General features: G+C 31.8%; 2 protein-coding genes and 1 pseudogene across 5 annotated transcripts; all 3 read right to left on the bottom strand.

Annotated features, from left to right (window-relative positions):
• Positions 1-546: 546 nt before the first annotated feature.
• On the bottom strand, positions 547-10,492 carry LOC107428037 (uncharacterized). Of its 4 annotated transcripts, none has more exons than XM_048463101.2 (16): positions 10,174-10,492; positions 9,791-9,858; positions 9,244-9,399; positions 7,971-8,138; positions 7,410-7,560; positions 6,845-6,924; positions 5,755-6,027; positions 5,535-5,678; positions 4,308-4,442; positions 3,950-4,048; positions 3,252-3,305; positions 1,902-2,106; positions 1,661-1,779; positions 1,444-1,512; positions 1,046-1,144; positions 547-970 (listed from the first exon to the last, which is right to left on the bottom strand). In XM_048463101.2, the coding sequence occupies exons 1-16, from the start codon at positions 10,301-10,303 to the stop codon at positions 731-733; spliced, it is 2,190 nt and encodes a 729-aa protein (XP_048319058.2). In that variant the 5' UTR covers positions 10,304-10,492; the 3' UTR covers positions 547-730. The 4 variants fall into 4 exon arrangements, with proteins under 4 accessions (XP_048319058.2, XP_048319064.2, XP_060667735.1 ...); XM_048463107.2 differs by having other exon boundaries at positions 4,308-4,406; XM_060811752.1 differs by lacking the exon at positions 9,244-9,399.
• LOC107427992 (probable glycosyltransferase At5g20260) lies at positions 10,356-14,673 on the bottom strand (annotated as a pseudogene).
• A 3,305-nt stretch (positions 14,674-17,978) lies between these two features.
• Positions 17,979-21,530, bottom strand: LOC107428050 (probable LRR receptor-like serine/threonine-protein kinase At3g47570). The gene is made up of 2 exons (XM_016038508.4): positions 18,639-21,530; positions 17,979-18,531 (listed from the first exon to the last, which is right to left on the bottom strand). The coding sequence occupies exons 1-2, from the start codon at positions 21,319-21,321 to the stop codon at positions 18,122-18,124; spliced, it is 3,093 nt and encodes a 1,030-aa protein (XP_015893994.3). The 5' UTR covers positions 21,322-21,530; the 3' UTR covers positions 17,979-18,121.
• Between the last annotated feature and the right edge of the window lie 3,447 nt (positions 21,531-24,977).

The raw sequence follows: 24,977 nt of genomic DNA, 5'->3' as shown, positions 1-24,977 counted from the left end.
TTAATATAATTTTTAAAAATATTATTAATTAATAAAATATTTTTTTCTCTTTTTTCTCTTTTTTTAATTTTCTATTTTCAATTTTCTTTTTCCCTTCAAAATACTTTTGTTAGGAGGTATGCAGCTTACATATGTTTTCCATCCAAATGTTATATAATGTTAACAATTATGCCAAAATGATAGTAAAATGATAGTAACGATAGTTTAGATTGCAATGTGAAAGTTTTAAAAGAATATAATGCCAAATGAAAACATTACATAACTTAGGGATAAAAAGTGAATTTTAATAATATAATATACAAACAATTTCATATGCATTTTTTATTTAATTCTATTTTATAGTGTTAAAAAAAAAAAAAACCTATTGTTTATTATTATTACCACAAGAAAAGAAAGACCTACAGTTTATAGGGGGTTTAAAACCATCTATTAAATACCAATCCGCGTACAAAGCATATGGCTACATCTAGTATATATAACTTTTGTATAAACGCACATATAAAAATATCGTAATAACAATTTCTTTTAAAAAAAAAAAAAAAGGTATAAGAAAAATATATATAAACAATGTATTTTATTCTTTTGTCATTGCAATTACAAATTAATGTAATGAATTATGGTGAAAATGGTCTAAATAAATATTAATGTTACAAGTGTTATATTTAAAAAGACTCTTACCTCCAAATGCTGTATGGTGTTCAAAATTGGTGGAGATCATGGAAGTGCACTTTCAAGATCTCTTAACAACAGCGGTGGCAAAGTAAGGATGGTGGTTGAACTCAAAAGAAATCTTTAGAGAGGAATCAAGGGCTCCTAGCCGGCAAATGATATTGAGGGCAACACTATTGTGTTCCGCCACTTGCTCTAACCTCCGAAGTTCAGCCAACTTGTCCGGGTCATTGGAAAAACTACTCTTCACCTCCTTTGCAATCCTCTGAGCATCCTTAAAGTAATTATACATAACCAGGTTCTGATAACACAGAGATACACTGTAAGTTTACCAGATAATCAAAAGCAACTGGTAAACTGCCCACAGGTCACTCACCGATAAGCGAGCATAGATTGTGGACTCATTAAATGAGGGGTATGAGACATGGTCGGGAATACAAGCTTTCTGTAGAAGATCAAAGTGCTGAATAAATCTCTGCATAAAAGGTTACAAAGTTGGTTAGCACACAAATGATATCACACAATTCAAGATATGGTAGCTTTATTTAGTAAAAAAATAAAAGAATTTAATGAAGCTCAAGAAATTGATTTTTGCTCATGTAATAAAACCCAGATCAGGCAAGATCACATTAAAAAAAATTATGGGAGAATAAAGTTGAAGTTTGCTGTTGGTTAGCTTAACAAGGACCTAGCTGTGTTTAAATTTGGCATTGGAGGAAAAAAAAAAAAAAAAAAAAACTTAAAACCAAAAAATAATGGAACTAAATGACATACCTCATGCTCAGTATTAAAAGGGCTCCGACTCTGTAACATCATACCTTCATTCCTTAAAGCTGCAAGCATCTGGAAATATTGGATTTGAACCAATTAACTATGCATTTGAATTAACAATGTTGAAGCATAACATTTACACTCAGAATGGAGGAGCTATTCTCGCATCATATTTACAACACAACATTGCTCGTTTTATTCACAATATAACAACAATTACCATTGCAAGCCCTTCTGCAAGGTATATTTGGCACTGAAGAAACAAGACAGCTGGAGGGATCCGATTATCTTTTCCCACATCCTTTAAAGTATCCCTTTTTTTCTTTCCTTTTCGTTTACCTGACCAGAGGAAGTACGGGAATACATAAAAATGGGGTCATGGTGAGTAAAATTTCTCCACTACAAAACAGATACAAGTAGGTTACCTTGAGACAAAAAATGGAAAATTGTTGTGAACTTACCAGTGCCATTGGTCACTGCTGTCTTAAGATGTGTCTTTTCTGCAAGCTTGATCAGGACAACATATATATACCAATATACCATGCAATATTCACTGGGGGAATATAGCTCCAACTCAAAACCCAAAATGAGAAAACGTGAAGCTATCCAGTAGGTTTGCTCTTCCACCCAAAGGAGGATATGTTGAAATATTTTTACACATATATTCTGTTAAACAACCAAATACACTTTGAACGTGAAGGTTCTATCAATGCTTGCTTTAAGATATCGAGATATTTGTCAAAAAAAAAAAAACATTAAGGAAACTTTCAAAGTAATTTAGATTCTAAGACTACTACGTACAAGGAAGAGTTGAGGCAATTAATTTAAACCAGATATAGCAGGCCCTACACATTCCATACTGGATTAAAAGCATTTTTTATACCTGGTATACATGTCATTTCTTCTGTCTTTATCTTAAGAAAGAGTTACGAAAAGTTCTTACCTGCTCTATTATTTCAGAAAAACAAAACAAAACAAACAAAACAAACAAAAAACCCAAAAGGATTACTATTTTTTCTTGGCACTAGCTCGGATTGTAGATGAATGTGGATAATGAGGACTTAATCCTTCTTAATCCTTCACCTAACAACATGGTTCACTATTTTAAAGCCATTTTCATCTCTATAAAAGTATTCATGGTTCTGTCTTGTTATTTTGGGTCTTCCACTTGGTGCTTGTTGCACTTAGTAAAAAGAATCTTAAACAAAGGTTCCTTGTTCACAATTTTTTTTTTTTAATTTTCTTTTTCTCCTTCTTTTCCGATTGTAAGTTATACAACTACGGTATTATCTCAAATACAATATCACCCTTCACCATCAAGTGGTTTTGTCTGACCTACATTACCTAGGACTTGAGAGAGACAAACTACTGGATCAGAAAAAGAGAAAGAGCTAATTTACTTTCCCCAGCCTTTTGGTGATTTTGAAACAGCATATAGGAAGTAGATACTTATTTGAGTTCAAGCATTTGGATAACTAAAACTTTTTCCTGCTGGTTAAAGTATTTAATTTTTTTATTTTTTTTTAGCAAAAAGGTAAATTATTTCATTTGCATATACCATTATTATAAATTTTTATACGGGCTGTGTTTCATGTTTCTTATTGAGCATTTATGTAAAACTCCAGATAATCAACCAAAAAATAGGAAAAAAGAAAGTTACGGAGAAGATTTGACTACAAATTTGGGAAAGATATTGGCAATTGGTATAAAGTCTAAAGAGATCATAAAAAATCACTTTTCTTTGGAAATATTTGATAAAATTATTTTTGTATGTGTAACATCAAAAGTAGTATCACAGGAAGATATAATACCTCCTCATTTGAAACGGTTGAGTCTCCAAACTCTTTTTTAAAAGCCAGCTCTAGCTGCAAAGCAACAGATAAAAGTAGCATAAAATTAATTACCATTTTTTATATATCCATTATTGTCAACATAATAATTACAAGTCATATTTGCTCTAAAATATATACAAAAGGCTGCCTCAGTTCCAATAGAATTTCTTTTTTGTTCCAAAAGCACCTAATTACCACTTATTTACATGGGTCATTTGTATTCACCAAATTGCTTTTACCAAAAAAGATGCAGTTGTAGATCTCATTAGCTATTAAGTAGCATCTTATATTTCCTACATAGTTGGGGCAATATTGAGGCCTAGAGGATGGTTTAGAGACCTTTATTATGACACTGAATTAAAATTTATAACCAACTGCACAAAAATTGAACTAGCATACACAATCACTTAACGTCTGGTTAGAGCAAGACTATAACAATATATATTAATTGATAATGACAAAAATACAAAATTGAGTTCATGATGTTGACTTTGGAACCATAATGAAGACTCCAACAGTTAGCAACTGAATACCTTCAAGAGGAAAGGAAGAGCGGCGCGGGGGGGGGGGGGGGGGGGGGGGGGGGGTGATGGGGTGATAAGGGAGGTTGGGGGAGGGGTGATGGGAGAGAGAAAGAAACCGTTTTGCATGGGTTTGCATATATGACTGGAACATACCTGCATATATATTACACGCCAATCTTGTATAATCTTCCCAAGCTTACGCCTTTGCCAAGCACCATTTGTACAAAGAATTTTTAGCAAATTGAGCACCAACTGATTATGCATAGAGAATGGACACATTAGATTAATTATCCTATGCAAGATACTATTAAGTATACTATAAATTATTTTTGTTAGTAAGAGAGCTTTAATTGACAATTCTACCCACTTGTTAATTAAAACAGACCAGCAATTCATATAGTTACAAAGGAACAAATTGAAAATATCCTCGCCATTAGGAGCTGAAAGATGGATGGCTAAGAGTCTTAGGACATAGATATATGATAATCCAAAAGATGATGATTGCGCTCACCTGTCCCAACTGTACAATGAATTCATTCTTTTGAATATCATGATTCTTTGTAGCTTCAGGCAACGCTGCAGCCTTAGTGATAATGGCAAATACAGGATCCTGCCCATAGAGTTTCCCATCTTTAACCAGCAAACACTGATATTAAGTTGATGGGGTTAATGAATAAAGTCATTTAAGTAATCAATATATTCAATAAAATTATTGAGTGGAAATTTTGTAACAAATGCCTAGGCACAAAAGTACACAAATTTCATCCTAACCATATGCAGATGGAGAAAGGTATAACCCAAGAAAAGGATTAGGAGGCACAACAAGGCACTTAGGAAAATAATATAAAACTTTCCCAAGAAGTCATAAACTCCAAAAGTAGAAGATTGCACTTATTGAACTCAATTATTCCTCTCCAACCATATACACATCATCAAACATAAATGAAACACATGCAAAACAGAAAAAGATTCTTCTGAAGCACACCTCCCCCAAAATGCAAATATCCCAAAAACTAATACTAGTAGCACTCATAAAATGTGACATTGTATCCCCACAGTTCTGAAGCGAGGGAAGAATGCAGAAACAAATGATTCGTTGATTTTCTAGCCTGTTAACAAACCATTGACTCCACCTCAAGAATGAATTCCTTATACTGTAATTGCAGGTCTTAATATTCATTGATCCTCTCCCAAATAAGATCATAATTTTCAGGGCGTGAGAATCATACACCAAATATCACCCTTCAATATGCAATCTTGATAAAAAGCAGAAACTAAATACAAGGACATATATGGGATCCTCAATAAGAGCTCTAGTTAACCACATATCCATCTAAATATCAAGTTGAGATTTATCTTGATAATTATGGATTTGTTGCATCGTTGCTTCACTATTTTACTTTCATTTTGGTCTAGTTACTCTGGTATCATACAACATATCAGGCGTTTTAAGGCTAATATAAGGTATAATATCAGTTTTAGTTGTTCTTCCCCATCCCTGCTCCCCTTTGAGAGTCCAGCAGCCTACTAATACATGCCTTTTTTAAATTCAATGAAAAACAAGTTTTATAGAATCTAATTTTAGTGCTCCACTATAATATTCTACTCAAACTGAAGATGTAGAATTTTCAAGGTTTAATGAATGTTATAACAAATACACAACCAACCTGCACAAACATTGTAAATATTTAAGGGGGGGAAAAAAGGTAAATAAAATTGACACCCATCATAAACCAACCTGGAGATGAGCTCTTGCAACTAAATCTGGTTGAGATTTTTGAAACTGAACCACAAAGCGCAAAACACTTTCTAAAGATGGAACTAATGAGCATGAACATATAATGTCAATATCACGAAGAAGTTTCATAAAATACTCGACAGCCTGCAAAATAAACAAAAGCATCACGATAATGTGAAAAATTTTGCTACTTCAACCAAAGTAATTCCTTAATTCTCACCTTTTTCCAACTAAGAATTTTAATTGCACGTGGTGGTGTAGGTGCAGATAATCTACAATTTAAACTAGCATCAAATCCAATTGGTTGACAACCAGAAGCAGTTGTTTTATCTTCTGTGCCATCTTTGCAAGCTCCAAAGAAAATAGATCTGAGAAATTCTGATGAAGCAAGAGCACTTTCTAATTCTGATATACAGAAAGCTATATGTTTTCTCGCCAACTCCAACCCTCTCCCTTGAGGCCGCCTCAAACATGCAAGAACATGGTAAAAATGCTGGAAGAAACAAAGTGACAGTGAGTTTTCTTGGTTTTAGCTAGTCTACCATATTGTGTAAGCATATGGAGTCCAGATAATAAAACCAAACAACACTAAAATCAAGGCATGTAAGAGCACAAAATGGTTGCTCGATAAATGTAAAAGATAATTTGTTGAAGGAACCTATATTGATATGGAAGTTTGTATTTATACGCATCTTTTTCAAGAACTTCAATGCAATAAACATGAAACATTTCCAAACCTTTTCACCAACATAACCTTATTCTATATTATTGTCATTAAATATTCAATTCTGGACTTTAGCTCATGCTGCATTAATATAATTTCAAAAAGAACCAACCAAATGGCAGCAAAAACATCAACAGCATCCTATAAAAAAATGAAGCAAAAACTGAACCTCAGGGGCTATATGCAAGGAAGAGATCAAAATATGACCACATAAGATGATATAAATCCAAGAGATAATAGGGAAGTCAACAAACTATAAACCAATAAGCCAAGAAACGTATTAGAATTTTAAAATCAGCTATAGATAAATGAATTAATTTTTAAACTCTATAAAGAACCAGATTTCAAGTAGGTTCCAGTAATGAAGTCTTACTATAAGTAAATCTTAAAGTACAATTTCATAGTGAGAGCAAATATTGAGAAACAGCAAAGATACATTTAATTGTAAAATCCATGTAATCATGACGAAGGACAACCAAACAGGACACTTCCAGATATGTAAAATTTTATTATTGGCTCACAACCTATGAAAATGTAAGAAATGAATTCATTTAACTTGTAATAAGAAATAAACACAGGCTGAGACCTTACGAAAGCGTAAGCGGCATAACAAAGCTTTGCAATAGCCTTCTTCTAGTTCAAGCTTAGTTTGTAACGGCTCTATGTCTGCATACAAAACCAAAAAATGTCATAAGTGAAACTTTGAAGTACCTTGATGTGGCCGCAAAACAATGGCAATGATTTTGGGATGTGCAAATTAAATCACCGTCAGATCTCAGAGCGCACAATGCATTGAGAAGCACCAAAATGAACAAAAAAAAAAAAAACATCAAGAGAAGCACCAAATCCAGCTAAGGAAAAAGGTGCGGCCAGATAAGGAGCCTAGTCAGTGCAAGCAAGCAAGTAGAAACATGTTCAGGATGCAATCAGCTCTTTTCTATTTGTTAGTAAGTCAAATAAGCCCCCCATTTTCAAAGTTTAAAACACAGAAAATCACCACTGGTTTAGCTTTTATATCCACATGCCATTGACCTAAAGTTAATGCACTCTAATTTACTTTATTGACAACATTTGTGTCCTTTATTATATTGACAAATCATGTTTCGCTCAAAGAGAATATTTAACAAATTGAGCAGATGTTACATTTGTACCTTCTATCACTCTTCTTTTTGATGATGGAGCTTTACAAGCTCGCAATTGGCGACAAATTGTTTCTTCAACAGCATTTAGCATCGTTAAGCACTTGTCATCTCCATCCCCATTCAAAGGAAGACCATAAGTCATTGTAAAAAGATCCTCTTCCTACCAAAGATATAAGATCAAAACTATATCATCAAATAATCTTACCCCACGATACAATTAGAAGCGATGGATAAATATTTTATGGATGCAATTAAGGGAGTATGATGTCACATTTGGACCGAAAGAGAAGCATCTCGACATCAGAAGATGAACTAGATGTCAGATCAATAATAACAAATATTTTTAGGGATGTAAACTAGATCTCATTTACTTCATTTAAAGTGGTCGTTCACCTATCAATGAAGCAGTAAATTGTCAAAAAGCCATCGCTTTGATTTTCAAAGCTACTTCCTTAAAGTCAGAACTTGAAGAAAGTCTAAGGATGGTAAAAGACACTTAATGAAGATATACTGATTTCTAAAGGATGCATTAGAATATTATAGGCTAAAAGAATTGTTGGAGTACTTTACTTCATGTGTACGTGCATCTGAGACAACTGAAATAACTGATTTGCAGGTTGCTCGTATGACTCTGCAAAATGAGTGCAATAAGGTATGTGAAGATGTCCTGTCAGGCCTTAGAAGATAGATGCACGAGAAGACTGTTTGTGCTAATGAATGACCCTTGTGCCATGTCGCCTGCCATCAAATTTGAAATTTTGATAAAAGACAAAAAAAACTAGATTAAAAAAATCCACATGGAAGAGAGAACTTTAATACATATTATTTTCTTTCTGTGACATATAGTGCAAACTTCATTAGGAATATCTACACCGTGAAGGAAACAGCAAGCAAGCTTCTTTTTGAATTAGATAACAATAACAATGTTAAAAAAATTGAAGAAATCTTGTTATTTTGCAAACAAACAAAACTTGTTAAATATTAATATTTTCAGATAAAAAGCAATATTTTTGTTAAAAAAAAAAAAAAGCAAATATTTTGACCAGGATAATAAGTAATACATCCCATTTATACATGCCAAAATGGTTTGAGGAGGCATCTTTATCTTCTAGACTATATATTATATAAAGTATGCATATACATGTTGAAAGAAAGAGAGAGAAAAGCAAAAGCAAAAGCAAAAACAATAATTTAGGCCCTCTTTGATAACAGGGTCATTTGTTACTTTTTTTCGTTTTTGTTTTTTTTCGTCTAAATCGTGTGTAGCTTGCTTACTCTAATAGTTTGTTAATGTTAGTTGATAGTAGTTAAACATCTCCCTTAACTATAAATTTAAGGAGGAAAAAATAAAACATAAATAGAAAATGAACACAACTTAAAATTGTAATTAATTGATATGCCTAATAATTCCAACTACCATCAACTAACATTAACAAACCATTGAAGTAAGCAAACCGCACACAATTTAGAAGGAAAAACAAAAAACATAAAAAATAAAAATGAACTTGTTATCAAATGGCGCCTTAATTCTCAAATTCTGATGTCACTGGATAGAACCATAAAAGACTTTATCTTGGCCACATATATATATATATATATATATATATATATTCCATCCTGAATATAATAGTCTTTCTCTGAGATGAGGCTGATACGATTTATTTAACCTTATTAAGTAAAAACTAATAGAAGATATGCGTTCCTGGATGTTTTACTTGGATTTTAGATGGTGAAATAAAAACAAATAGAAACGCTTTACGTCTTAATTTAGATGTCAGAATGAGAAAAGGCTTTATTTTTACCATGTATGATAAGGCTACCAGGAAGATAACGCAGCAAATACCTCACAGGCAAGAAGATGATCTATGATATCAATAGTACATCGAACATCAACACTTTTATCAGAGCTGATAGGAATTGGAGCAGCACCATTCTCGATTGCTTCATCTACAGAATAGTATGTACAAACTATACCGGAATCCATTTTCGGGTCCATTATCTAACAAGCAAAAAAAATACAACTTTTCTAAGTCTAGATCACTAAGCATGTCATAGGACAAAGAAAATCAGCATCGACGAAGTGGAAAACCATTAATGCATGCATTGCTAGTAAGATTATGCAATGCAACTTTTGTATTCATGAAATCCTACACCTTAATTCACAAATATCAACCGTAGGATTGATCAGATCACATCCACTGAGCTCATTGCTCCAAATGATGGAGAAACTTAGATGCAAAGTAATCATATTTTTTTTTCCCCTCAAATTGTAAGATGATCCATGAAAACAAAAGAAATAAATCCATCAAAGGAATAGAACTATAGCAGCTCAAAGATAAACATGAAAGTATACATTTTTATAACAAGAAACAGCTGTGCTTATGTTGTACCTCCAAAGCAGACATAGCCGCAAAGAGATTGAAATTGTCGCCATGGATGAGCTCACCATCTTCAAGATCTAAAGAAAAACATTATGATATTTAAAAAAAAAAAAAAAAAAAGTCAGTTAAAATCAAAAACAAAGATTGTATCTTGTCTAGCAGACTACCAAGGCAAGTCAAGCAGGAATAAAATTCAAGTTTCTAAAACCCATAAAGAAAGCTCTAGTCAATAAGAACAAAATTTAAATTTAAAAATTTTCCTCCAACAACTCAAATTCCAGCTTCTATCTAACTGATTCTCCATTTAATTAAAAAAAAAATTTCCTCGGGAACCAAACACATAGAAGATGATAAGAGAGAGCAAAAAGTCAAAAAAAAAAAAAAAAAAAAACCTTTGCAGGCAGAGTCGAGAAGAGGGGAGACATCGGCCCAGATGGTGTTATCGCCGGAAGGAACGGAGGTGCGTTCAGGAAGAGGAACGCCAAGGAAAGTTTGGTCGTCTGCAACCTTGGGTTCTTCCATTGGAAGCTTCGGAGAGTGAGAATGAGTGAGTGAGTGATTGGAAAGTAAAAGACTAAAAAGTAGTAGCAAGTGGAGGAGTAACAGGAGTTTGTTGGGTGGCGCTTTGTTTCCCACAGACTATGACCTTTTGTTCCCCCTTCCCCGCCACTTGCTTTTTGCACAACAATCCAACCAAAACCTCCATTCTGGGCGTTAATGGGGGTTTAGGGCAGCTCTTCTGATGGGTCGGACTCCGACCCCCCTGCTTCATGGGCCTCCGACCCTATTTTATATATATATATGTATATGTATACCAATAGTTTTACTGTATAGAATGCTTTTTTTGTTTTTTTCGAAAAACATCTGCTTTTTTTTTGTTTTTTTTGAAAAACATCAATTTTGTATGTGATGCATATAACTGTCAGTATTATAGAATTTTTTATATATATTTATATATATATATAGATTTTTTTTTTAGATCTTTTTTTAACTTAGTAAGAATTTTATCTAAAATAGTATAAATATATCTGAATTTAAATTGATAGATGTATGTTTGCAAATTATAAAATTTAAAAAGAAAAAATCGCATGGTAAATAAAGTTATAGAGGATGAAAAAGAAAATGCATAGGTTATTTAATTAAAATACATCTTTAACACTCTTTTTTTTTTCTTTTTTAAATTTTGGAGTACGAATTCAAGCTTTAAAGTAAACTTTACTAAAGGAATCGGCAACTTTGCTGCTACACTATTTAAAACTTTTAAATTATCTAAACGTTCCAAACTTGAATTATAGATTTACACTAATAATACTTATTTAATTTTGAAGAGAAACTATAAAAAATAATTATTTAAAATTATCATATCATAAAAAATTATGTAAATTTAATAATTATAAATACTATACTTTTATTTTTTTTCTCTATAAATTTTTTATCATATCATTTCTATATACATCTATAAATAATATCAAGAAATGAAACATAAAATTGATTAATAAAATAAAATAAAATGTCCACTGTTATGTTCAAAACAACTTGATGATTATGGTGTGCCGTTCCAAGGATTCGCACAAACCTCAATATTTGGTCTTTGGATTCCAGTGACTAAGTGCTCGGTAGGGACATTATTATGGGAATAAACTTTGCTTTACTTTTAATCTTGTAGGCACCATATTCATATTTGTACTATATTAATTCTAATTCTTGCAACTTGCAATCTCAAAATGTGTTGTTCCATGCAAAAAAACAAAAAATGGCCCTCAAAATGATTTGGTAGTTGTTTTATTAAAATGATTTCTACATGTGAATTTGAGCTTCCTCTTTGTTCTCATTATGTTTTTTGTACTTATCCTTTTTATTTAATATTGTATAACTTTGTCTTCAGAAAAAAATATATTTTTTTTATAATTTTAAATTCAAATTTTTTTATTTTTATTTTAAATCTAATATATAATCATTATTAAATAAGATATATTTTATAAATTATTTTTAATAATAATTAATAATCATTAAATTATATTAATTATGAAGATTTAAAAATTTAAAAATAATTAAATATAAATTTAATAATATATTAAAATTTTATTTAAAAAAATAAATATAATTTTAAATTTAAACTATTAACACGATCCAAATATTTAACCAAAAAAAAAAAAATCATACATCAATGCTCCTATTAAAGACATTATTTGAGCATGAATATGTATACATATATATAATTAATCATGCAATTACTAACTATTTTTACGCACACAGGATAGTTCGTTTGCCGTGCATGAAGATTGCTTTAACAAGCTTCAGATGTTTCCTGTAGTAATTTCTGAGGAATGCTAATGTTGCAGCCCGTATGTTAGCTAGGAAGGCTTTGAATTGTAACATTAGCATGGTGTGGATGGAAGAAGGTCCCACTTGGCTTCTGATATTTTATGCATGGATGCAAATCCCCTGTTTAATGAAACTGGCCTTTTCAGCCAGACCAAAAATAATAATAATAATAATAATAATAATAATAATTTCTTTTTAAAGAAAAAGAAAAATGAAAATAAACCAACACAAATTTTTTTTTGGGTCATTTACAATAATATCCACCCTACATATTTATAATAATTTTTACTAATTTACAACTTTTTATTGAATAAATTACTAACTAAGTCCATATCTTATTTGTAAGAGATCAACGCAATTTATTCCAACTCTTTTAAAACATAATCCAACAAAAATATCTATTTTATGAAATTAGTATGCCATACACTAAAATTAATTTTATTTAAAAAAAAAAAAAAAAAAAAAAAAAAAAAACACAATGAAGCCTGTAAGTGTGAGTGGTACACAACCAAAACAATATACAATATGTATAAAATGGCAATCAAGATGGCGCCTAAAGTTAAGCCTCCTTAGCCAAACAGAATGAAGCACCATGTGAATCATATCAAATGGTTTTGCAGGTCTGTTAATCACAAAATGCTTTTGCACCTGTACCACCCTCTTTTGCATTCTCAAGTACTTATTGTATGAAACCCTTTTTAAAATATTCTTAATTTCTGGTATTTCTTGGGATGGAATCTGTATGGAGAATTTCTTCCAGTTGAGAACATCACTGAAGGGCAATGTATAGTTATCAGAAATTATAACAGGGACACACCCAACATAAATTGCTGTTACCACTCTAGGACTTGCTACTTCAAACCCACTTGGGCGCAAGCAGAACTTGCTCCTACCCATTAAGTTGAAGTAGTTTTCCTTGTTGTCAAGGTACTCATGGACTTGCACATCGCTGTCTCTGTCTTTCCAATGCTCAAGCAACATGTTTCTTATATCACCGTGCGCTCCGCCGGCGAAGAAGGCAATGATCGGACGTCGATTCGGCGGTCTACTTAGTAGGGGTGGACCAAGCTTTTTCCTTGGAATGTTAATTTCAGGAATTGAAACATCTCTTTTGGGCTTAAACCCTTATGAAGTATTGGCATTGCAAAGAACTCTTATGAAATTTTTTAATAGATTTGCATCAGCTAATGATATATCTGGCGCCTGAAATATTAATTTAAACAAAAGAAATTAGAATGGGATTTTCATATTTATGAAAACATGTTTACCTTAATAAAATGTTGAATTAATTGTACTTAAGTATCTATATTTTGAACAAGTTGCACGTTGAACCTTCAAATTTAAAAAGCTTCAAGTTACACTGATCATAATTCTAAATTAACTAAAAAAGAAGTAGAAAATGAGAAGAAAAATAACTAGCTTTTTCAATTTACAAACATGGTGAGAAAAAAGATTGATTAATTGATTAATAGGAAAACTAATGAATTTTTTCAATTTTTAAATTTTTTTGTTAGCCAATTTGGAAATAATTTTGGGAAGGATAATTGGTGCAGTTAGTCTCTAAGCTATACTCATGGTTGCACTTTGGCTCTTGAACTTTTAGTTTTGACACTTTGATCCTTAAACTTTAATTTATGATACATTTTAGTTACTAAACAAATTTTTTTTTAATCTATTTTTTAGTAGTTTTGAGATATGCAAATTGTTTGATTTTTTAATTTATTATTCTTTTGTTATAGAAAATATACTGTCTGTCTCAAAATTGCTAAAAATTAGATTAAAAAATAGTTTAAGGATCAAAATTGTCACAATAATTGTATTCCATATCTCAAAATTATTAAAAATTATATTGCAAAATAGTTTATGGATCAAAGTGTACGTGCTAAAATATAAAGTTCAAGAAATAGTGTTAGGGAAAAAAATTCAAAAATTAAATTGCAATTATGAGTATAAATCGGAGACTAACAATGTTAATTACCGTTTTAAGAATTAAATTAATATGAAACAAATTATAAATTGAGGGTTTCATATTAAGGGTCTTAAACTAAAGGTCCAACATGCAACTAGCTATTTACCCAAAAAAAAAAAAAAAAAAAAAAAAAAAACATGCAACTTGCTAAAATACAGGTCATCAAAGTTCAATTAACCCTAAAAGTTTCATTGTTATTATTTAAAATGCTAGTTGTAAGTAGAATGGAATATGAGACATTACCCAATCGTGACATGAAAGTAGGAAATGGTCTGCCCCACGGCTTCTATTCCAATATGGGTATTTATCAGCAACGAAGCGGACATAATCCAAGACCACTCGTTGGAGTGGATCTCTGGAATAGGTGCCTAATGGTTTGTAAAGAAGCTCCACCACCCTGACAACACTGATGGGAATAAGGAATAAGTGTGCCTCATCAGGATGACGAGCTATGAAGTCGCTTTTCCTGCTCTCCATCTCATCGATAAACTGTCCCTCGATGCCGTAGATGTCATTCAAAGGTCCATCATGCACCATTGGTTTCTCCCCTTCTCTGTAGATCCACACCTTGAGTTTTTTCTCCATCTCAATGTGACTCCTGTTTTATAATAATGTACAGAAATTGTATCCATTTAGCCGTGAAATTAGATCGGTTCAAGGGTTAGGATGGTTTATTGAAAAACTTTTATCGAGTATGTTGGTACAAGTAAAAAACTTTTTAATCATAAAAGCTGTCTCAATTCATCATCTATTATTTATATACATATTAGTAGAAGTTGGATAAAAATTGTACTCAATAACAGAACCTTGAGTACCAAACTAATAGTGAAAAAGTAAACGGGCATGAAAACAATGAGAGCATGAAATAGAAAAGCTCCAGAATCCAAGATGGGATGGGAAGATTTTAATTATCATAGAGTACATTAAGTAAAGAGTCTAAATTTCAACACTTTTTTTGAGCATGAAATCAAGGCATATGGGAGTGAGTAGCAGTAAAATGCAAGAAAAACAGGCAATTGTGATGTGCATTTCCCGATCAATGCTGTAGAAGTTGCATGTACGAGGCCTAGGCCTTTTTAAGCCCATTGCTGTTATTGAAAACATTGAGTTGGTGTACTTAGACCTTATTGTGCTTCTGCCGCAGCCTCAACTTATATATAGACTTCTAATTTTCAAACTAGAAGTACCATTGCTGAGTTGCTCAAGACCCATTACTATTTCATGAACTATTGGGATTTCATTTTTTTTCCCCCTTAAAGTTTTAGAACTCGGTATTGACTGTTTATTTTACCTATATTTAGCAAGGATTTTAATTGAGTCTGTCCGGAAGCCCAGTTGATCATGATGATAGGTAATAATACTTAGATCTTAGATCCAAAACCTAGTGATAAATCCCTCTTCCCCAATTTATGAAAAAAAACATTTTAATACAAAGTTATTTAATAAATATTTATATGTGTGTGCTTTTCCGGATTTTGTAATTATTATTATTATTATTATTATTATTTTATTTAAAAGGAATAATATTCCAACCACCCTGCAACAAGATAACTACGGTTCAAAGCTAAAATTTTGTAATTAATGAAAAAGTTATATTAGTTGTTAGAGAAAATAATTATTTTGCCACTTACCTATTTCTATAGTTGCATTTCTCCTTTTTCTTTTTTCCATACCTTTTTTGTATATAAACAATGTATTATGAAATTAAGCACAAGAAAGCACGTTTACTTCGACTTGCCAATTAAAAACAAACATTTAAACCACTTTGAGCATACAGTTGATTTGATTTGATTTGTTTGATTTATTTAATTTAATTTTTATATTTATATAATTGGTATCTTACATTATAAACACAGGCAATTGATAGGCACACATGCACATAATTAGGGGAAAAAACAAGGTAATGAACGAGAAAAAAATGCAATTAAGAATTAACCGAATCTTCTTTTTTTTTTTTTTTTTTTGAAATGGTATTTTGAAGCCAATTGTCAACTTTCTTTTTTTTTGAATTTCAAGAATTTGAGCCCCAAAAAGATGCAATTAAGGAAATAATTAAAAATTAACCGATTTTCATTCGGATTAAAAATTTTATTTGACTTTAAATTTTAATGCCATATCCATTTGCCATTATGGTTATAAAATCAGACAATAATTAAAAGGTCCAAACATTTTGGTGATAATCAAAAGGTACTTAACCCACGCATTAACTTTTTGCTGATAATCAAAAAGTATTTAACCCACTTATTAACTAATTATATATCCTTCCTTTCATGGCCAAAAAGCAAATTAAACATTCCATAAAAAAAAAAAAAAAAAGAGAGAGAATTAAAATTGGAGGAAAGAACCCAAAAAAAAAAAAAAAAAAAAAAAGAGAAAAAAGAAAGAAAGAAAGAAAGAAAGAAGAAACTCCTTTTTCACGGAAACCAAACAGGCAAAGAAAAGCAATAATAATTCTTTTGGTATAAGATAATGTGGTGTTTGTGTTGAAACTTAACTGGTGAAAAGCATATGCATTTCTGTAAACAGATCCTCTGGGGATAAAACTTTCTTCCTCCTTATTATAACAAGTATAATTCTTCGAACCAACTGCTTCACGAATCGATGCTCTTGCTCTTGCCAAATCTTCTTCAAACCTTTCCACGCTACTCTTTTCCTAATCCAAATTAAAATTAAAAATAAAATATTAAATAGTAAAAAAAAGCAGGATTTTAGAGAAATTTGAGCAAAGAAATAGTAGTCATAATAATAATAATAATAATAATAATACTCAATGTTTCTCACTCTCCTAGGTACTGCATTTTTCGGTGCAATAACGCTTTTGGTTGGTGATGAAGGTGGTATGTTTTCTTGGACTTCTTGAATGTGCAAAGAAATAAAGGAGTAGATGGTGGGATTAAAAACAATGTTTTGGTTTAATGGATATGGATTAAATACAAGGAGTAGAAGTAGAAGTGGTAAAAGAATAGTGATGATCTGTATCCGAAAGCTTCCAAATACCATCATGGCCATAAGCTTTTTACAATTTGTTCTTCAGTCCTCTGCGAAAATGATAGAACAAAACAAAATAAAATTAAAAAGAGCTTGATTAATATCAAAAATATAGTACACGTATAAAGCTAATCAACTAGTGTAAATGATAAAACCTTATTCTGACATCTACCAATTAATGGTAAAAGCTTGGAAATCTAGTGGGTAAAGGAGGCTTTTGAAATTTTGATATAATCAGAAGTAATGGGATTTGGGATCATAATAGTATGTGATGGAGATGATTTCACAGGCCTGTGATGTGGGCAACTGGTTCTGATCTTCCTTGGGTAAGAAATGGGCTTTTTGCTTTGAAAATTTGAAATGTTTTTAATTGGGCAGTTAAGGAAAAAGGGAAACTGTTATATACAAGACAAACTGGGGGACTAAAAGATGGGGGAGGGTAGATTGGTCATTATGAAATGAGGCAGTCGAGGACACCAAAACCTTTTTAAGGATATTTAAATTTTTTTTTTTTGTCTTTCTTGTTAGGAGGACATTGTCTTTTTTGAAGTAAATCGCTGCATTTTGTGAAAGACGAATATGGTAGTCTGGTAGTTATGTAATAATAGTTATCATGTATATAATGTATTATTGGAAATAATTGGAAAACTTATTAGGGAAATTGAAAAATAACAAGATTTCAGGCTTTTTAGAATTTCTAAAAATAAAATATTAATTGGAGACAATCCAATGCTAAAAGTTCACCATTTTTAAACAGTAATCCTGAATTCAAATCTTCCATTTTCCATGAAATTCATAAGCTCTATCACGGAGAAATTCGAAACAAAATTATACTACACTCCATAAAATCTTTGTGAACTTTAATAAGACCTCACGTTGAGGACATCTATTGAGAACATATATAGAGTACCTATATTTCATGCTACAAAATTTTTATTTTATTTATTTAGAGAAGAAACGTTTAGTTCACTAAACCAGAAACATCATCAAGTAAGGATGGAAGTAGCCATACAGGGCCTTCATCCATCCAAGTACAACACTCATCACATATCTCCCCATTACATTTTCTCCCCATTTCTGTTTTTGAGAAAGTTGTGTTTCGCATTTTTGAGTTTTTGAAGAGCATGCCTAATGGTAATTCGACCATCAGGAGAATCTCTAGTGCAAGACAGCCCAATTTCAATGACTGTGGCCAGGCAATATTCAACTTGAATTTCTGGGCTAACATATAGATTGTCATCATCATCACCATCATCATGATCTTCATTGCACACATCCCCAACAAGTAGCTTAGAGTCTATTACTTGCATGAAATTTTCCTGGAAAGCCGATTGAACCCATTTAGGAAGGTTTACATCTCCTGAGAAACATTCATCAATTGGGCATTTCCCAGTAAAGAGCTCCAACAACATTATTCCAAAGCTGTATGTATCTCCTGCAGTGGATGGTTTCTCTCCTAGTCCATACTCTGCGTATATATATTACACACTTCATCAATATATTAAATCTCAAAATTCAATCTTAAAAACAATAATTAATTAATTAGAAAGAAAACAGAAACTTTATAGTACTAACCAGGAGGAATGTATCCAACGGAGCCCTTTATGAAATTTGTTGAGGTAATCGAAGTTTGAGTGCCCTTTTTCTCCATTAGTAACCTGGCAAGCCCAAAATCTCCAATCTTTGCAGTAAAATCATCATCCAAAAGAATGTTGCTGGGTTTGATATCACAGTGCACAACAGGAACTTCACAGTCATGGTGCAGATAATCCAAGGCAGAAGCAACATCAATTGTCACATTCAATCTGTCCACAATGTTTAGTGCTTCTCCATTTTCTTTCATTTTCCTTCCCCTGATCCAATCCTCCAAGCTCCCATTACTCAGATACTCATAAACAAGAGCCAGAAAATCCATGTTCTTGAAGTCTATGCTGGAGCAAGATGTGATCAATTTAACAAGATTCCGGTGTCTAACATTCCTCAGTGCCTCACATTCTGCCACAAAACTTTTCCAAGACCCGGTTGTTTGTGTGTCTATGACCTTTACTGCGACTTCAGTTTCGTCTCTGAGACGTCCTTTGTATACTGATCCGAAGCTCCCATATCCTATCAAATTTGACTCTGTGAAATTCCCGGTTGCCCCTCGGAGTTCTTCATATGAAACCATCTGAAATTGCCCTTTCTGTGTTTCAGAAGTATCTTTAATCGTTGCTTTCCTTCTCCTTAAGTGGAGCAGAGTGGCAAGTAAAGCGCAGACTGCTAAAGTTGCCATTATAGCTGTAACTACACAAATTATGATCACTCTGTTTCTATGGCCTGAATCCGTACTATTTTCGCATTTCAGATTTGAGCAAAGCTTCTTGTTCCCTTCCAAATGGACACTAGAGATATTTCGGAATACACCACCTTCCGGAACTTCTCCTTCCAGTTGATTAAAAGATAGGTTCAAGTACCGAAGAGCCTGTAGGTCTTCAAGGTCTTCAGGAATGGAACCAGAAAGCTGGTTTGACGATAGGTCTAGCATTTCCAGGCCTTTTACTTCTGAAATAGTGTTTGGGATAGGACCAGAGAGTCTGTTTTTGGCCATGAATAGTCTCTCCAAACTTTTACAGTTTATGATTGAGCTAGGAATAGGACCAGACAAAAGATTGTTGGAAAGGTCAATGGTAACAACTTTTTCTAGCTGAATATCTTGAGGCAGAGGTCCACTTAGAAAGTTGTTTGAAAGATTCAAAATGGTGCTCAATGTTTGGAGATTGAATGATTCTTTAGGAATGCTTCCATTGAGCTTATTGTTGGACAAATCCAATGAAAGCAGATTCTGGAAGTTTCCAAAGGAAGAGGGTATGAAACCGAGCAAAGAGTTTCCAGACAAATCAAGGTTGTTCAATTTCCTGAGATTTCCTAAAGAGTTTGGAATACCTCCTGAAAGATTGTTTTTGGCTAAACCTAGCATCTGCAGCTCCTTCAATTGGCCTATTTCATTGGGAATTTCACCAGAGATAGAATTGGAGGTCAGATTGAGCAAAGTCAAGTTTTTGAGGTTACCAATGGAGGTGGGTATTTTTCCATAAATCCGATTACCTCCCATGTATATCTTTGCCAATTCCATGGAAAGATTTCCAATGGATTCTGGAATTACACCCTCTAATTGATTCCCATCAATGGCAAGAAAGTTGAGCTGCGTGCTATTTGTCAAAGAAGAAATGAAACTAAGACCATCTTCACCGGTGCTAACAATCTTATTGAACCCTATGTTATACATTTTAAGAAATGGAAGATTTCCTAAACCTGGTGGCACAGTTCCTTCAAGAAGGTTGTGTGCCATTCGAATGACTTCTATCCTAGTTAGATTATGCAAAGACCCAGGAATTCTTCCTGTGAATTTATTGAAGCAGTTGTTCAAGATTAAAAGATTGGGAAGCTTGACCGCAATATCATATGGAATTTCACCCGAAAAATCATTAGAAGCTACAGCCAAATTAACCAAGGAAGAAATATTGTAAATAGAAGGAGGAAAAGTACCAGTAATATTGTTAATGGTAATATCGAGCTCCTTCAATTTCTGAAGCCGGCCAAAATCACTAGGAAGGATTCCACTAAGAGAATTGGTACCCAAATTCAAGTTGGTGAGAGAAGAAAGGTTACTTAAGGATGAAGGAATTGAACCAAAAAAATTGTTTTTACCCAGCTTCAAGACTTGGAGGTTGCTCAGGAATCCTAGCTCTTCAGGAAGTCTGCTTGTGATTTCATTTTCCATCAAATCAAGGATTTGAAGTTCTCTCAACTGGGTTATGTTGGATGGTAGAGAACCTTCTATGCTATTGGAGCTCAAGTTGAGAACTTTCAAGCGGGAAAGATTGCAGATTTCGTTAGGAAGTGTTCCTCTGAGCCGGTTGCTTTGGAGTTGAAGTGAATTGAGGAAAGAAAGGTTACCAATATGAGGAGTGATGGAGCCTGAGAGTCTCAAACCAGAAAGATCAAGAGCGGTCACTCTTTCGCCGGAGCCGGAATCGTTGCTGCAGAGAACTCCCGTCCAGTTGCATGGTGAAGAGGAGCTGTTGTCCCAAGTAGACAGAGGATTATTGGGAAGCTCAAAATTTAGCTGTGATTTGAATGAGATTAAGGCCTCTCTGTCGATAGCAATATCGCTTAGAGTGGCTGAATCAACACCAACAAAAAGGAACATTGAAAATGCAAGCAGAAATAAGATTGTCAATCCAAGCATTGGATTGGAATAATAATAATGGTATCCCATATCTCTGTTTCCTCTCTTCTTTTTTATTTTTATTTTTCTCCTTATTTTCCTGATGATATGAATGAGTTTTTCAATTAGAACAGAGAAACTGTCTTGGTAGATACATATAAGCTTACAACTAGTACTCGAAAGGTGTCAGATCATTTAATGTCTGTATGGAAGACTTTTACACGCTTGTGTCTTTTCCAGCATTCCATCGACGTGGGCCAAAAGAATCAGCCACTTCTATGCAACTTGCTTCTCTTACCAAACTACCAAATCGTCAGTGGCAACTCCCCCCTTTCTAAATTTTTTCTACCATTTAATAGTACTTTTTTGCAAATAAAAGTAAGCAACTCTTTTATTGAAAAGAAAAATATTTATTTAAAATTTCCAAGCTAACATTATTTTATACATAATTATCAACGTAGACTAAAACAAAATAATTTAATTAATTTGTAGTAGTTAAAAACTTACGTTTTTATTTGGTGGGACTGAATTAGGAGAAGACTGGCTGTAGCTTTGTATACTTATATTTTCATTTGAATTCAGAGGCTTTTATTGAGATAGTTGTAAGTCATTTACTAGAGAGTTAGGTCCTATTTAGCATAGTTTCTATTTTCTTTTATTTCTGTTTAAATTTTTCCAAAAGTGTTTGTAGAAAAAATTACTTTTCATTGGCTTTAATTAGAAATGATTTTGATCTCAAAAACTTTTTAAAAATTATCCAAATATTTTAAAAATAATTTTTAAACCAACCTTAAAAGTTATTTCTGGCTACTCAAAAACCTTCACAAACATGGCCCCATGGACGCTGGGGGTCAACATGAATATTGTTCATCATCTGTAGCTTTCTAGACTAGTTGTTCTGATGGAACAGATGCGTTTGCGCAAGACCTTTTCAACGTATTCTTCAAGAATTACACAATTGCAGTAATGGTGGACCTTGACCCAGTGGGAGATTGGATGGGCTGGAAATGAGAGAGAATGAAAAGACACCTTTTCAACTCAACGGGGCTTTGACAAAACTTGGCTATGTGGAATAGACCTCAATTGATCTTTTGCTTGCTCCTAACTTTTCCTTTAAACATATATGGCAGAAAGGATGATGAACAAATAGAAACCAAATGCATTTGACATTAGCATAATTTTGGCTTTAACTTTATAGCAAGTTTATATATATATATATATATATATATATATATATATATTATATACAATAAAGTTTTTTAACGAGGATTTTCCTAATTTTATAAATTGAAGATAAATGAAATATATCATTTAGAGTTATTAAATTTAACAAGTGGTATATATTATATATCATGTCAAATATTCAAATACTCTAAATAATTAAATTTATTTATTATCAATTTAAAAAGTTGAAAATATCTTTATTAAAATTTTATTGTATATATATAAAACAATATAACTGAAGCCACAAACCTCCTGATGAAAATGTAAAAAAATTGGATAAGCTAACTATTTTAAATAAAAAACCTTCAATACATCGTATGCATTCACATAAAATATATGGTAAAATAATATCATTCACATAAAATATGTGTGGTAAAATAATAAAATTGAAGCAACAAGCCTCCTAATGAAAATGTTAAAAATTCGGATAAGTTAACTATTTTAAAATAAAAAAAACTTTAGTACATCATATGCATATACATCCTTATTCACATTAAATATGTGGTAAAATAATATAACTGAGGCATTTCTAAGCCAAAAAAAGAAGAAGAAGAAGAAGAAGAAAATGTAAAAAATTCCGATAAGCTAACTATTCTAAAATGAAAAAACTTCAATGCTTCCAATGCATGTACATCCTCGTTGACATAGAATATGAGAATATTTCTTACATTCATACACAGTCGATGCACGGAAGGGTTCACGTACGACTTCACCATGATATTGACTGGTGATGTTGATGCGATGGGCAAAAACAGTGTTGGAGATTTCGGGTCATTGACTTTCTACGCTGATATACACCATGTACGGCTCTCTGTTTGTAGTGAAAACGCAGGACCTAGAGGAGCTGCCGTGAAATTATGAAAATGAAGACACACAAAAATATTGTCTTGTATTCAAGAGGGAACGATGAAAAAGTCCGTGCAAAAATGGCATTCTATTTTTTCCATAAAAACGGTCGAATCATAATATATTAGTAAACAAGATTTCTCAGATTCAAATTTAGCTTACGTGGTTGATGATCATGTTGCCATCATTTCTATAATTACCAGAAGTAAAAATGTTGCCATTTCTCTACGTATTATAATTTTCCTTGCTAATTTTTGTTCGATTTCATTTCTTTATTCTATGCTGAAATATCTAAGTCAATATTAAACAAATTCTTTTAGTAAGTTGATAATTCGATACAAATTTATTTGGAAGTACATGTTAATAGTTGACCAACTAATATATATATATATGTATATGATTTTATTCACGCTATAAATTTTGATATCCACATTATATTCTATGTATATAATTTTTACTTTAAATTTTACTATTTATATCAGTTATTTATAGGTTGATTAATTAATATATAGGTAGTTCTATTCACACTAATGTGTAATTATTATTTTAAATTTTATTATTTACACCAATTATTTATATTAGTTTGTCCTTAAAAATAAATATATAAATATATATATATATATATATTATTTATAACTTTAATTCCCTTTTAAATTAAATCTATACATTACATTACAATTATAATTCTCAAATCCCCAAATCCCTTCTCATCTTCAACAATCTCAATTGATTTTTTATTTTATATATATGCAGCATTCAAAAGGATCTGAACCTAGAATCATATTCACATATCAGTTATTTATTTGTTCCTCACCAGTCAATTTTTTGGCTTCTTCTGCTTTCTTTTTCTTATTTTTCCAATCCTTTTAAAATAATACTAAATTAAAATGGGAGAAAATTGCTTGATTGGATGCTATGCTCTTCATCTTCAATAATCACTCTAAAATTGGCTCCTCTACAAAAAAAATATTTCTTTCTTTTCCTTTTCTTCTTTTTTCTTTTAATTTTTTCTTTTCTTATGTTAATATGATATATATCTATATATAATCTAGATGAAAGTATTCTAGTTTGTATTACATAACCTAGATATAATTGCGTTATCCAATATGTGTAATCAATACAAATACAGTTCATCTACGTTATGCATCTTTGTGTTTTCATTTGGATTATATAACCTGAATATGACTGAAATAGTCTAGTATACATAATCTAGATATGTTCAATTCATCCATGCTATGCATATTGGATGATTTTAAAAATTGTTCAAACAATTATTTTCTCCAGTATACAAAATCTGAATGTGATAAATTATTTAAGATACATATATCGAATAACTTCAAAGTGTACATGACGAAAGCTAAATACTTATATTTTTAAGATCGAATGGAATAATTTGCCAATTATTTTTGTCTTTTTTCTTCTCTTGATCGTTAAACTCTAATGTCTTCATTTTTAGGGTTAATTTATTTATTTTTAAAATTTATTGTGGCATACATATCAATTTATTTTTATTTTATTTCTATATTTGAAGATATTTGTGACTTTTTAACAAAAAATATTTATGAAATACTAAAAAGTAGGTAAAAATGTAATATAGGTATCAAAAGTTATAATGTAAATAGAATCATCTTTAACAT

The sequence above is a fragment of the Ziziphus jujuba genome, chromosome 1 (genome assembly GCF_031755915.1).
Source record: "Ziziphus jujuba cultivar Dongzao chromosome 1, ASM3175591v1".
NCBI lineage: Eukaryota > Viridiplantae > Streptophyta > Magnoliopsida > Rosales > Rhamnaceae > Ziziphus > Ziziphus jujuba.
This window is presented reverse-complemented; position numbering and strand designations above follow the sequence as displayed.